We start from the raw sequence: 13,748 nt of genomic DNA on the forward strand, positions 1-13,748 counted from the left end.
CAAGGAATTGCAATGAGTTCTTTTGCTTTTTTTCATAGGTACTGGTAGTAAATGCACAAGGTGACATCACGCGTGTCAGCACACGCAGCAGCAAGGAGGTGGTCATGAAGGGGACCCTTTGCCAATACTTCAAACTTGGTCAGGAGGGCAAGTACCGCGTCTATCATAACCAGTACAGCTCCAATGCCCTGGCCCTCAACAAGCACCAGCACAGAGAGGTAAGTAGCATAACGAATTCCTGATCCGACCCTTTGGATGTTCATTATAGTACTAATTAATATACAGGACCAGTCAAAAGTTTGGACACACCTTTTCATTCAGTGATTTTTATTTAGTTATTTTCTACATTGAAGATGAATACTGAAGACATCAAAACTATAAAATGACACATATGGAATTATGTTGAAAACAAAAAAATGCAAATCTTCAGTATTAATCTGCAATGTAGAAAATAATACAAATAAATAAAAAGCATTGAATGAGAAGGTGTGTCCAAACTTTTGACTGGTAGTGTACTCATCATCAATATATAAATACAATTATTGTCATGAATATCTCTATCTGTCATGAAACACAGCCTGCATGGTGGCTCAGTGGTTCCAAGACTTTTCTCAAATTTTTTATTTCTTCCCATAGTTGCACATTTTTTTCTGTTACAACAAAGGTATCCAAGTCAGATTGGAGTAGAAGGGAGATTAAAATGGTTTACAGTTGTAAATTTGTGTGTGTGTGTGTGTGTGTGTGTGTGTGTGTGTGCGTGCGTGCGTGCGTGCGTGCGTGCGTGCGTGTGTGTCTGATTGCCCAGGACAAGCTTTGGTCCTCATGTGTTGCAGTTCTGACCTGGTATTAGGCAGATATTGCATGGGGCAGGTCATAGTGAAACATCCCTTGTCTTTCTGATGACTAATTATTTGTTTTTCATCAGGACCATGACAAGAGGCGGCATCTCTCCCACAAGTTCTGCATGACACCAGCAGGAGAATTTAAGTGGAACGGGTCTATTCATGGCTCTAAGGTTTTGACCATCTCAACACTGAGACTCACCATCATCCAACTGGAGAACAATGTTCCAGCACCTTTCATGCACCCTAACTGGGCCTCACACAGGTAGACATAGATGCACATGAACCTCACATAGACACACAAGCTGTTTAGTGCATGCTGGTTTTAGTGCCTTAGTTTGACACCGAGGTTCAGTAAAGTTGTATGTAGACATGAATATAATGACAGAACTGTGTCTGTTTTACCAAAATTAAAAGCAAACCGTGACCTATCCTAAATGTGAAAGAACCCGTAGTTAAAAGAGATTGAAGTATGTGAAAAGTTTTTTTTCGTTTGTTTTGTAGGACCAACTGGATCAAAGCAGTTCAGATGTGCAGTAAGGCCAGAGAGTTTGCACTGGCTCTGGCCATCCTGGAGTGTGCCATCAAACCTGTGGCTATGCTGCCTGTCTGGAAAGACTCACTGGGCCATACCAGGTACATAAATACTATACTTGTAGGTATGTGCAGTACACACTATCTATGTGTATGAATCTGCACTTTTGCCCGCTGATATAATTTCCCAAAACACAGACAGATTCAGTTTAAGTGTAAAACATTCAAATACTTGAGAAAAATCAAACAAGCATTCAGTGCATGTACATGGGATGTGCGCCCAGTTTAGCAGGCAGAGCCGATCATAACCAGATCAGATCAAAAGGCCCACCCTGGCTGTGAGGCATAATATTTAGACTGCAAGTCCACCACCAGCACCACCCACTCCTGCCTCTACTACTGCTTCAGCACCACGAGGCCCCTTTAAAGAGGTGATTGTCCAAGATTTCACAGGGTTAGGACCAGAATGTGTGTATATATTTGCCTGAACTATGAACAGGAGAGACTTGCCTTTCAACAACTAGTATTACAAGTGTGTATGTGAGTGTTTCTTGGAACGGTTCCAACAGCAGCTGTCATCTTCTCATCTTTAATTAGGGCTTTGATCATACTTCTGCATGACTGCAGAAGCTGCTTAAAATGTTTATTTACATGTAGTAACATGAAAAGTGATTATTCATATAAAATGCATCTCAGTGGCTAAATTTTTGTCATAAAATAACTCACTGCATATAAGCAAAGAAAACAGATTCTTCTGTATTCTCCTAGTTTTAGCTTAACCATACTAACATATACAATTTAAGAGCTGACGACTAAGCTGATTGGCAATTCTAAACTGAATACATTCTTTTATTTAGGTTAAACCGCATGACGTCCATGGAGCGTGAGGAGAAAGAGAAGGTGAAGAAGAGGGAAAAGAAGCTGGAGGACGAGGAGACGTTGCAACAAGCCACTTGGGTCAAGTACACCTTTCCAATTAAGCACCAGGTAAGTCATACACATACCCACAAGTTACAGCTTTTTTCAATGATTATTTAAAAGTTGCGAGAAGATTGATTTAATTTATATGCACACAAGGAGCACCCTCTTACACTCTAATACGCTCTTAGCACATCAGATCAAATTGAATAACCCTCACTGTGCCTTTGTAGTTATTACTAGCCAGGAAGACTATGTTATCATGTCCCTGAATTTGACACTGAATGTTCATAGATGAGCTTTAGTGCTGATTTCCATGATTTTGGAACATTATAAAACATGTTGATACAGCCCTGTTTAGCTGCACCAGTGAAATGAGTTAGTGCTGATATGTTAAGATAGCATCCTGACTGTTCCACCTATTTTCTCTGCCAATGCAACATGAAACAGCCACTCATAATGAGATGACAGTAGTAATGTTTCAGTCTAATCTCCACCCACATTGAAACTTAATGTCTGGAAAACCGAGTCACTGTAGTGGGAACCGGTTGTGTGTATGTTATGGATATGTGCATGAGTGACCATCAAGGGCTCTTTGATGCAGCAAGTTCAGCTCTGCTGTGAGTCATTTCCCTCAGCAAATGAAGCTCAATTAGTGATCACTAAGTGAATAACCTCTAAACATTTAAACTCCTTATATGGTCACTCTCTCATTTTCCCACCGCTTGTTTCTGTCTCGTCCAATTTACTTTACTCCATTTTAATTTTTTGTTTCATTTTTTTATCCCTCTTGTCCTCATTTCTTGTCTACTTTCTTGTTTTCTCCAAAGGTGTGGAAGCAGAAAGGAGAGGAGTATCGTGTTACGGGCTATGGGGGCTGGAGCTGGATTAGTAAGACTTATGTGCAGCGGTTTGTCCCCAGGCTTCCCGGCAACACCAACGCCAACTACCGCAAAGAACTGGAAGGTCTGGAACTTGAGATTTTGGGGCTGAAAATGTGGTTTCTAGTTATTTGGAGTTGAAGTTTCTTTGGCTTTAATTTGTATGTCATTCAGTTATTAACAATGTTAATTTTGTGTCGGCTGTGCTACAGGGAATTAAGCCTCTCTTTTGATTTGTGTGGAAGTCACTGAGTTTTGTAGTATTATTTCTAAAGAGGTATCAAAGTAATACAGAGATGTGTCCCACCTTTGTAGAATTTTTTGCTCAATTGGCCATCATGAGTTTACTTAATCAAAAAAACAGTTAGAGACCTCCCATATTCCCATTTTCCCGTTAGATAGTTTATGTGTTTTTTTTTAATTGCATCTAATTATTTAATTGGTTCAGTAACATAATTGATGGACATTTTGCTCTCATTGTGTTTTTCAAAGACGCTAAACTTGGTAAGAAATGTAACCTGATGGACTTGAGTCGACGGCCGAGTATAGTCGTACCAGAAGCTCAGGAAGCTGCAGCCTTAAGCACCGAGGCAAAAGATCAAGACTCGTCTAGTCTCTCCAAGCCCGATCATCTGATGTTAGGTGAGGATTTGGAGTCTAATGAGAGGTTGGAAGAAGAAAAGAAGGAAGAGGTAGATGAAAAAGAAAAGAAGAAGGAGGAATCGTCAGCGGGAGAATCGCTAGCAAAGATGGAGTTGGAACCGACAGACTCACCGTCAGATGAAGAGCAAAGTATGACAGAGTGCGACTTTGTGTCTAATAACATTGTATTTATTTGCATGTTCGATACGAGTGATCCTTCATTGTTAACTTTTCAGTGTAATCATGAGTATTTACGCTTCCCAGTCTTTCTCCCACATGATTGAAAGACATTGTAATGGGGATGTGATGAAGTCTCTGAGTTTTATGTCCATGTGAATAAGAGTCTGAATTAATTTTCTCTCCAGGGTCCAGTATTCAGGAGGATAAGGCTTCCCTCAAAGAGGAGCCGACAGAAGACCTTCAGCGGCCCTTTAACTATGATGTCGTAGACGTCAGCAAGGGCTTCCTCACCCGCATTGCCTACAAGAAGAAGGTCAAGTCCTCTAAGCTGGACAGCCTGCTGGAGCGCCGAGTAAAGCAGCACATTATCGAAGAACGGCAAAGACCGCAGGTGTCGGCCTCCATACCCCAGAGTCCTACACGTGTTTCATCTACTTCAAGCCCTGCTCTGAGCACTCCAGTCCGGCCGCGATCACCGCTCAAGCCCCATACTCTCGCTCAGACACAGCTCACACTTGGCAATGCTGTGAAAGTGGAGGAGAAATCTTCCACAGCAGAAACTCCAGGGCCAGGAGAAGTTAGAGGACAAGAAACAGAACGGCCGAGTCAGTCTGAGGTCTCTACAACTGCAGATAAGATTGTCACTCATCTTCCTTCTCCTGTTTCGGACTCCACACCCAAAGACAGTTGCAGTACAGGTACAGGTGAAGAATCTGATTCACCGCAAAACCAAACCACCTCTATGCCCCAAGAGTTAGAGGAAAATCTACCAGAAAGGACTACGGGGCCAAAACAAACTAGTTCAGACAGTTTATTGCAAGAGGGTGTCAAACTGCCCGATGTGCAAGAAACAACAGCTGGGGGAATTCATAGCTCTTTAGAGCAACAAACAGCCTATGTTGCATCAGATGTTACCAAGGCTGCTAGTATTGAAAATACAGGGCCTGAGGTACCCAGCTTAAAACTGGACACTGTAAAGACATTTTCAAGTGTTTTTGACCAAAACAGCAGTCAGAACACTTCTCCTTCTAAACTTACTCAGCAAAACACAGGAACTATAAGCTCAGTGCATTCGGGCACAGAGGAAAACGGCATGGGGCCAAATATGCAAGGCACTGGACATGGTAGGGCCATAGGTGACAGTACTCCTGAGCCAGATTCTCCTCTTCCTCAGGTAAATGGTAATGATGGCTTGAGGAGTGAAAGCATATTGAGTAACTCTGTAATGAGCTCAAGTAATGGTGTGCTCACCAACAAGCCCCAGCCCAACGTGAACAGCATAGGTAAGGTTGAACAAGGGCTGGTTGTCTCGTTGAAAGACGGCACACAGCAAAAGCCTTTGGTAAACGGAGATTTGGCCTCTATAAATGACCATACAGAAGTTCGGGAAAAAGAACCTAGTCCAGTTTCTAGGGTAGAGGACAAGATAACGTTGTTCGACCAGGAATACAAACCGCCACTGAAGATCACAAGGCTGGAAAACAACATAGACACGCAGCACAACAGCACATCACCCTTTCAGTCTGTGGAGATCAAACCCAGTTCTGGGGTCAAGATCATTAGGATGGCCCCATCTCCTATACCTTCTGCGGAAGAGTCCAGTCTGAGCGATGACTTTGCAGAGGAGAATAGTAACAGCGGGACAACAGAACCACTCAAAACCATCGTCACCCAGGTAACCACAACCTCCACCACCACCACGACGGTCGTTTCCACTGAAATGAGGATAGCCAAAGGGCCATCGAAAACATCTGGAGATTTAACGCTGTCTGCGCTGTCGACAACAGAGAGTAGCGCAGTGTCTACTCTTACCACCATGACCAAAACAACTGTGACCAAAATCTGTTCATCCGGGCTCGATGGACAGTCAGAAGAGAGCCAGAGTGAAATCACCACGCAAGAACAGAAAACGACGCTTTCAGCCTCTATCAGTGAGTCAACAGCTGACAGCAGTGGTAAAGCCTCAGTGTCTTCTATCACTGTGAGCCAGGAGGACTCGTTGTCAACGAAGGGCCGAGTGCGACTCCTCAAGTTCTCCCGTACCAAGAAGATGCGTTCGGACACAGCACTTCCTTCTTACCGCAAGTTTGTCACCAAGAGCAGCCGGAAGAGCATTTTTGTGCTGCCACATGATGACTTGAAGGTGCTGGCAAGGCGAGGTGGTTTCCGTGAGGTGCCGGTGTTCAGCTATAATGCCAAACCGGCACTGGATATATGGCCGTATCCTTCACCCAGGCCCACATTTGGCATCACCTGGAGGTAAGCTGGCTCCCTCGGTTAATCTTTCGTGCATGCTTTCACTGTTTCTGAGGCCAGTTTGTCGTTGAAGAGATGTAGTGACCATGTAGCTAACATGCATGTCACTTTGTGCAATTATATGAAAACATTACAGAAAGGCAGATCAAGGACAAAGGCTTAAACTATTGACTGTGAGAATCAAACATGACATCACCATGACAGCACCACATATTCAAATGGAGGAGAGAAATTTGAATGCAGAAAGCCCAAGTGCAAGTCCTGATGCATTTTAGATAAAGCCTGCTGGTTTTAGTAGTTGACAGTCAGACTAAAAATCTGCAGTCCAGCTCTTTATTTCAAACAAAGACTGTAATTTACTTGCACCATTATTTTACAAATGACCACTCTGGGGTAATATTTTTCAAAACAAGTTTTAATCACAGGACTCCCATTGACTGGTTGATTTATATTTGGTGAAGAACACCCAGTCAGCGAAAGTGTATTCCATGAAATGACAATCAAAATATATGGCTGCGGAAAATCATAGAAGTACCAGGAGTCCACATTTGCTGTATTTTCAGCTCTACTCCTGGCTACCTGCTTATTGACAGCAGCTGTTAGGACAGTTCGGTCTAGTGATGGTGCAAGTTAGTCTTACAGTTTTACTAAACTTTTGTTCTTCCAACCTTGAAAAAAAGAAATCTAACAGCAACTATATTTTTTGTACAAAACATGTATTTTTAACACACAAGTTAAAACTGATGAAATTATAGCATGTCACAAATCTTCTTGAAACATAAATCTCAAGTTAATTAACTGCTAATTTAGTTTCAAGACCAAATTATTCATAATCCGGTAAGGAGTGTGATATTATACACAAGAATGTGTGTAGCTTTGTAGTTCTTAGATAGTGACGTCTTTTTTTTTTTTTTGTGACTCACTTATTCAACAGTTATAGCTTAAAAAGAACATTTGTGAAATTTACAGAAAAAAAACAAACAGGGTCAAGCCCAACAATATTTTCCTTTATTGTTCGCATTTAAATCTTCTCCTGGTTTTGTCAGAGCGCCATGTCCTGTTGATTTACTGTCCATTATGTCTTCTCCCTTCCTGTCTGTCATTGGCGGCTTTGGCCCTGAGTGATGCTGTAGCTCTGAATCTGGTGTCATAGAGGCGACCTCTGGTTATTTTGACCAGACCTCAGAGTTCCGAAGCAGACATGAATCATCCGGTGGTCAGAGAGGTGTCACGATGTTCACTTCGTGCGCTGACCAAGCCCTTAAACCGAGGCGTGTTTTTCTGCCTGTGGTTACACATGGTTAAAGGAATATCTACCAAACCCTAAACACACACACACACACACTCACACACGTCCTGGTGATGATCATGTTCAAGATGTTTTAAATAACCTATCTGTGTGCCAAGTTCATTGTCAAAACAGCAGGACTGGCCGTAATGATGCAAGGAAGAAATATTTCCTCCTTAGGAGCTTTTACTCATTGATGAATGGCATCCTCCACTGAGAACAGTTTATTAAATTTACAGTGAAATATGCATAACCTTCCACTTTGAACTTTGTGAATTAAAACTGTAGTTTGTGTTTTTTTAGCCAGAGATAAAATCGGCCCCACAGCTATGTTGGGGCATATAAAACAATTAATAATGGATCTAGTTTTTCCTGTTTCTTTCATGAAAATGGCCATGAAGGAACAGAAACATTGCTCAAAAAACTCAGTCTGTTTTACTGTGTCTCTTATGGTCCCAGTGTGTTCTCTGTAACTCTAAATGCATCATTAGAGCAGTGGAAAATCGCCAGAAAACTTTCTGTTCATATTCCTGTTTAAATTATTGATTTACATCAAAATGCACACAACAGACATTTCCCGAGGTCCTGGAAAATGTTTACTCACATTTATTGATGACTAATGCGTGAACTTCTGGGTGTTGCATCAAGGTATCGGCTGCAGACGGTGAAATCTCTGGCTGGAGTGAGCCTCATGCTGAGGCTGCTGTGGGCCTGTCTGAGATGGGACGACATGGCCGTCAAACCGTCTGCTGCTGTCGGCACCACACGAACAGGTAGACTCCCTTATCCCTCCAAACCATCAAACGGATGTTCTTCATTCTGAGAGGAATGGGAAAAATCTACTTCCGTAAGGCTCAAATAGTTGCTCTTGAAGAAGTGGCAGCTACACCTTTGGCCAAAGACGAGTTTGAGTTTTGACGGTGGTTTTAATTCAGATTTTTGTTACAAAAATTCATGCTTGGGATCTTTAATGTATTTTGAGAAATTGTAATTTATTTATTTTTGTTTTATTTCCTATATTTGCTTTGTTTTTATTCAGTTCTAATACATATTGTGGAAAATCAGTGCAGCTGGTGTCTCTCCAAAAACTGATTTGCTCCAACCCAGTCTTCAAAAAACTTGCAGCTTTTCTCCATTGTATTCACCAAATGGCATCTTTCTATATTTATTAAGGCTTCCCTCCTCAATGCTTAGCTCTCAGTCTCTTTTGGGTTTCACTGTTTTCATGCTGGAGTGCATTTCCTCCATCTTCTCGGGCTTTCCTCCTCATCACCATACCAACCCAGCCCTATCCCCACTCATTGCTACAGAGACGTCCGAAACCGAAATTACCACCACCGAGATCATAAAGCGGCGGGATGTGGGACCTTACGGCATTCGCTCAGAGTACTGCATCCGCAAAATCATCTGCCCCCTCGGTGTGCCTGAGACTCCAAAAGGTAAAAATGCACAAATTCAGTCATTTTTTTTCTTTCTCTATCATCATTTTTTGCCCATTTTTGAAGTGCACTATTAAAACACAAGAAGCAAGTATTAGATCTTTTGTTCTCGACAGAAATATCTAACTGAAACACACAGTCTTTTGCTCTGTCCCTCAGTCAAATAAACATTTCAACCGGGTGCCACTAATTTATTCACCTGTGCAACATTACAGAAACCCACACCCCTCAGAGGAAGGGTCTGCGCTCCAGTGCTTTGCGCCCCAAGAAGCCTGAACCTGCCAAGCAGACGGGTCCAGTGGTGATCGAAACCTGGGTGGCTGAGGAGGAGCTGGACCTCTGGGAGATTAGAGCCTTCTCAGAAAGGTCAGAGGGTTAAATGCACGTGTGAGAACAGTTTGTAAACGTGTCATACCGGAGAGTCGGGTTTTAATTTAGGAGATGTGATATTCTACTTTTACTTTGCCCTTTCAAACTTGTGTGAGACAAAATTGAGGCTTTCAAAATTATGCTTCAAATATTTTCAGACAGTTGTTACTTAATATCTCATTAAACATATGGGAAAAATTGCTAGGCATTTAAAATGACTAACCTTTTTTCTAACTATTTCACTTTTAAATAAGTTGTTTTTTTGTCAAAATTCTGAAGTGTTAATGTAAAGGGTTCTTTTGTCCCTTTTTTAGGGTGGAAAAAGAGAAAGCTCAAGCAGCAGAGCAGGCCAAGGTGAGTTCACATACATGTTAATTCTTCCAAACTTACTTAAGTGAGCGTTTTTAAAAAGAATTTGTTGAAGAAGACTTTTTTTGTGGGAGTAAATATTTGGTTTGTAGCACTGAGCACTTTTCAGTCACTGGGATTTGCACATGCTTGATCTTTCTGAGCAGTTAAACAATAGATGACCCTTTAATTACTTTTATTGATGAGGTAAATTAAAACTGATAATCTGTTTGTTCTGGTCGATACCAATACAGTAACTGATAATGTTACTCATGAATGCATTCCTGTGATGATGTGGGTTTTTTTTTGTTTTTTTTTAAACTATCTCAGAAACGTCTTGAGCAGAAACCAGGTTCAGTCACAGCTACACCAGCAGGGACTCCTGTAACTCCTGCTGTCACGTCTAAAGTCATTGTGGGTTCACTGTCGGGCCAAGGCACCCCCAGCACCAAGGTGGTACTGTCCACGAAGATGGGCACCCCCGTCACATTCCAGCAGAACAAGAATTTCCAGCAGTCATTTGCCACCTGGGTCAAGCAAGGTCAAAGCACACAAGGTACATTACAGAACAAGTGTTTAGAGAAGTGGGATCTTGCAGTGAGTTCTTTGTTTTAACCTAAATTAAAGGGCAGATAATGTCCGAGCAAATTTTAATTCAGCATCTTTTTCATGCATATGATTGGGTTCATCAAAATTAAATTCTTTTATTTTGTTTGTTTGCTTTACAAGGAGCGGGCACAGAGACCAGCGTGGCCACATCTGGCGGGCACACTTTCCAGATTACAGGAACTTCAGCCTGCGGAAAGGTTGTGACCACCAAGCTGCCGCTACCAGCCAACAGCAAGATCGTCACGGTCAATGTGCCAACTTCACAAGGAGGTACGACTGGTTTTTAATAAGTCACACCTCAGAGGGAGACGAAGGGCAGAAATTACATTTATACAGTGCAGACGTTTCTTCTTTCGTTCCGTATCCATGTCAGGATGCGTGTGTGTTTGTTTTCATTGCTTCACCTCGAACCCACACCTGAGACGTTTAAGATGTGTCAGAGGAGCCTAATTAGATGTGGCTCATTAATTGGATGCCATTGTAAGCAATTTTATGTGCCAACCACATGCACAGCAGTTTGGAAGGACTGAGCCCACCTTTATTCACTGTGAATGTTGTTTACAGCGAATGAGCGACTGCAGGCCCAAATATTTTGAGCTTTACAAATTAGGCACAAATTTCAGTTTCCTTTTGTCTATGATGGCCATGGTCAGTTAGCCAAGTACACAAATGGACATTTTTTCAGTTTTATAACCGCACAACTTAAAAAAAAACTGTAGGACTCAAATTTTACAGACTTCATCTCTTTTAAACACACAACATACAGCCTTTCTTTTCAGAATCAGTCACACATCTGCCACAGTTTTACCATGGTCATAACAGAGCCATGATTTCCTTTGCGCTCTTGAAATCACATGCACTTGGTCTGTTAAGACGTCAGATTTATGTTATCGGTTTGCCCTGTGACACTGCTTTGTAAATGAAAGAATCGGAAGAATTAAAATAAAATAGCTGCAACCAATACTTTTTGTAACTGTGGTTGAGTTGTGTAATGTGAAAGCATTTGCTTGTAGTGATAAACTTGCGAAGATAATATCACCTACTCCAGTTTCCCTAAGCTGTACAGAGCTTTATAGCTTGGGTTTGCTGTCACCCCTTGTTTTTGGCTGGAGCAGGTAGCTGTTTTCAGTGATAAAATAAAAATGAACATTGGACTTGCATTTATAGACAGACCCACGACTCCACATTGACACTAATGTTGCGCTGCTGGATGCAAATGCATTCAACTGCCTCAGCTTAAAAAGTGATTATGTGTCGGTGTTGTGTTTTAAAGCTTGTTGTTGCAGGTTTAAAGGAGACTAAAGGTGGTGTGTAATTATCTTTTATAGAACAACACAACGTAGAATGGATCAAACGCGCCCAATGTTTTATAGCCCAATATTTGTCCAGTGATGACTCTGTTTGTAATGCATGAAGTCATGTAAAGCCATGACAGGAGCACAGAGGATGTGGAAGAGAGACAGACGGTTAGATAAATGAACACACGTGCAAAATGTTAAATTGACCTTAGTACATTATACTAGTGAATATAATGAACTGTAGTCATTAGTTTGTCTTGTAAATGAAACTTTTTGTTCCATCTGGTCCCAGTTGTCACAGAGAGTAGCCCATTGCTCACTGTGTTTTGTGCTACTGTAGCAGCAAAGTCTGCAGCAAACCCCACTGTGGTGCCCACTGTGTGCCAACGTCATGAGTCAGCGGCTCAGTTTAGTGTGGCGCACCATGTCTGGTTGTGTCCCGTCGGCATGGAAATCAAATAGGAAGCTGTTATTTTGGTTGGATGGTTTTAGGGATGGTAGACTTGTGTAGTCTGAGGTTCTAAATCCAGACTGCAGATTCATAATTGTACTATCTTAAGTGCTTTTAGACTTTTTAGAAATGTCAATATTGATGCGGTGGACGATGGATGACCATTTGTTCTGAGCACCACCGGGCCTGTCTGTGGTTCTCTCAAATTATCGGATGATGGATGATGGATGTTGCTCACCGCTCAGTGAGGAGGCCTGTCATGTCGACACGCTTCATTAAAGCTGCAGACAGCTCTCATGCGGCTCATATTCCATATTCACAAGATCTATTGTGTGACTGCATGCTGTGTGCAGTTGATGTATTTCTGAAATTGAAATGTGACTTTTCAAGCTAAAAAGTTGTATCCATGAACAACATAGGATATAAAAAGACTACCAGGTAATTAAAGAACTTGCACAGTTGTATCAATATTTCTCCCAAGTGACATAGATTTATTTAATTTCTGTCAAATTAACACAAAATTGTGAAAAAGAAACAGAAGAAATCCTCATTTTCAAACAGGATGCAATTATGATGAAAATGACTATAAAATGCAGTAGCAGCATATATTTTTGCTTCAATAAAACACTGCAACCCCCAGATGAAGAGAATGATATTCACCGAGGCTTACAAAGAAAGTGATTTTTCTTACTTTTGAAGTCGCCATGAGGGAGAAACTAAGTTCAGGTGGAGTGTAACCATTTAATGGACATGTGTATTTATCCAGCATGACTGTTGGGTGCCCTGTTTGTTTTGGAAGGCCTTAAGGAAGTTAGGCAGGAAAACAAGTTTACCCTGAGGTCTGCTTCCCAGACAGGTAGCCCTCTATAGTAGGATTCCATTTTTCTTTTTTTCCCTCCGTCTTTTTGAATCAACGTGTACCTCTCCACTCACCGGAGTCCCAACTCCTCGACCTCTCCAAACAGCCAGTCCATAGAAAAGCATGTTTGATGTGTGTGAGCAGAGCAGCGACTCCCCAGTCTTACGAGCGGGCTTAACGTCGCTGTTTGAAGAGGGAAACCCTTGATGTATAGGTTTACCTGCTTGGTTGCGGTTAAGAAACCGCAGCAAGAAGGCAGCAGAGGAAAAAGGAGCCACACTCTCATGGTTTCCATTTCTGCCATCAGCTTCACGTGAGCTCATGAAGGCCGAGAGCCTGGCGAACAAATATGAAACGCTCCCTTTGTCGGATTAGAGTTAAGAAGTAGGATGTGAATTCATGTATAATTTATGAGGGGGTTCAGGTATGTTGGGGGAAACCCAACTAAGCTTTCAGGTTGCCTTTGAAGATTTTGTTTACCTGCTCAACTAATATTTACAAGTGCTATGATCAAAAGCTGCTCCTCCAGCAAAAAAGAGAAGCCCACAAATAATGTATTGAGTTGTGTTAATGCACAACTTCTGTACAACTGCGTGCCTGTAGCAACCATGCAGCCACTGCTTCGCATCAGTAATTGTGTTCGGGATGTTTGAGCATTTTAAATCCACCAAGCCAACAAGCAGTCATACATAATCTAGTGTTCAGCTTCTTTGTTCTCCAAACTTCCTTGAGGTATTTCGCCACTTCATCTTTATTTCACCACGACCAACTAACCTTTGAGGCTCATATGGCCTCTGCTGCTCAGTCATGTCGATTCGCCCTGTACAACATCAG

The 13,748-nt window shown here is 41.9% G+C and overlaps 1 protein-coding gene across 5 annotated transcripts in view; it reads left to right on the top strand.

Moving 5' to 3' along the window:
• LOC111576424 (nucleosome-remodeling factor subunit BPTF) overlaps positions 1 to 13,748 on the top strand; it is a 49,767-nt gene that overhangs the window by 16,398 nt on the left and 19,621 nt on the right. For 4 of the 5 annotated variants that reach the window (XM_023282087.3, XM_023282088.3, XM_023282091.3 and 1 more), the window contains 13 exons: positions 39 to 218; positions 926 to 1,107; positions 1,347 to 1,478; positions 2,234 to 2,363; positions 3,125 to 3,260; positions 3,668 to 3,967; positions 4,183 to 6,256; positions 8,190 to 8,314; positions 8,828 to 8,980; positions 9,196 to 9,346; positions 9,664 to 9,703; positions 10,028 to 10,253; positions 10,427 to 10,576. In XM_023282087.3, the coding sequence (XP_023137855.2) occupies positions 39 to 218; positions 926 to 1,107; positions 1,347 to 1,478; positions 2,234 to 2,363; positions 3,125 to 3,260; positions 3,668 to 3,967; positions 4,183 to 6,256; positions 8,190 to 8,314; positions 8,828 to 8,980; positions 9,196 to 9,346; positions 9,664 to 9,703; positions 10,028 to 10,253; positions 10,427 to 10,576 (3,979 nt within the window). The remainder of the gene's footprint in view (positions 1 to 38; positions 219 to 925; positions 1,108 to 1,346; positions 1,479 to 2,233; positions 2,364 to 3,124; positions 3,261 to 3,667; positions 3,968 to 4,182; positions 6,257 to 8,189; positions 8,315 to 8,827; positions 8,981 to 9,195; positions 9,347 to 9,663; positions 9,704 to 10,027; positions 10,254 to 10,426; positions 10,577 to 13,748) is intronic. The other variant, XM_023282089.3, reaches the window with a different exon arrangement.

This window comes from Amphiprion ocellaris, chromosome 4 (assembly GCF_022539595.1).
Source record: "Amphiprion ocellaris isolate individual 3 ecotype Okinawa chromosome 4, ASM2253959v1, whole genome shotgun sequence".
In the NCBI taxonomy this organism is placed as follows: Eukaryota; Metazoa; Chordata; class Actinopteri; family Pomacentridae; genus Amphiprion; species Amphiprion ocellaris.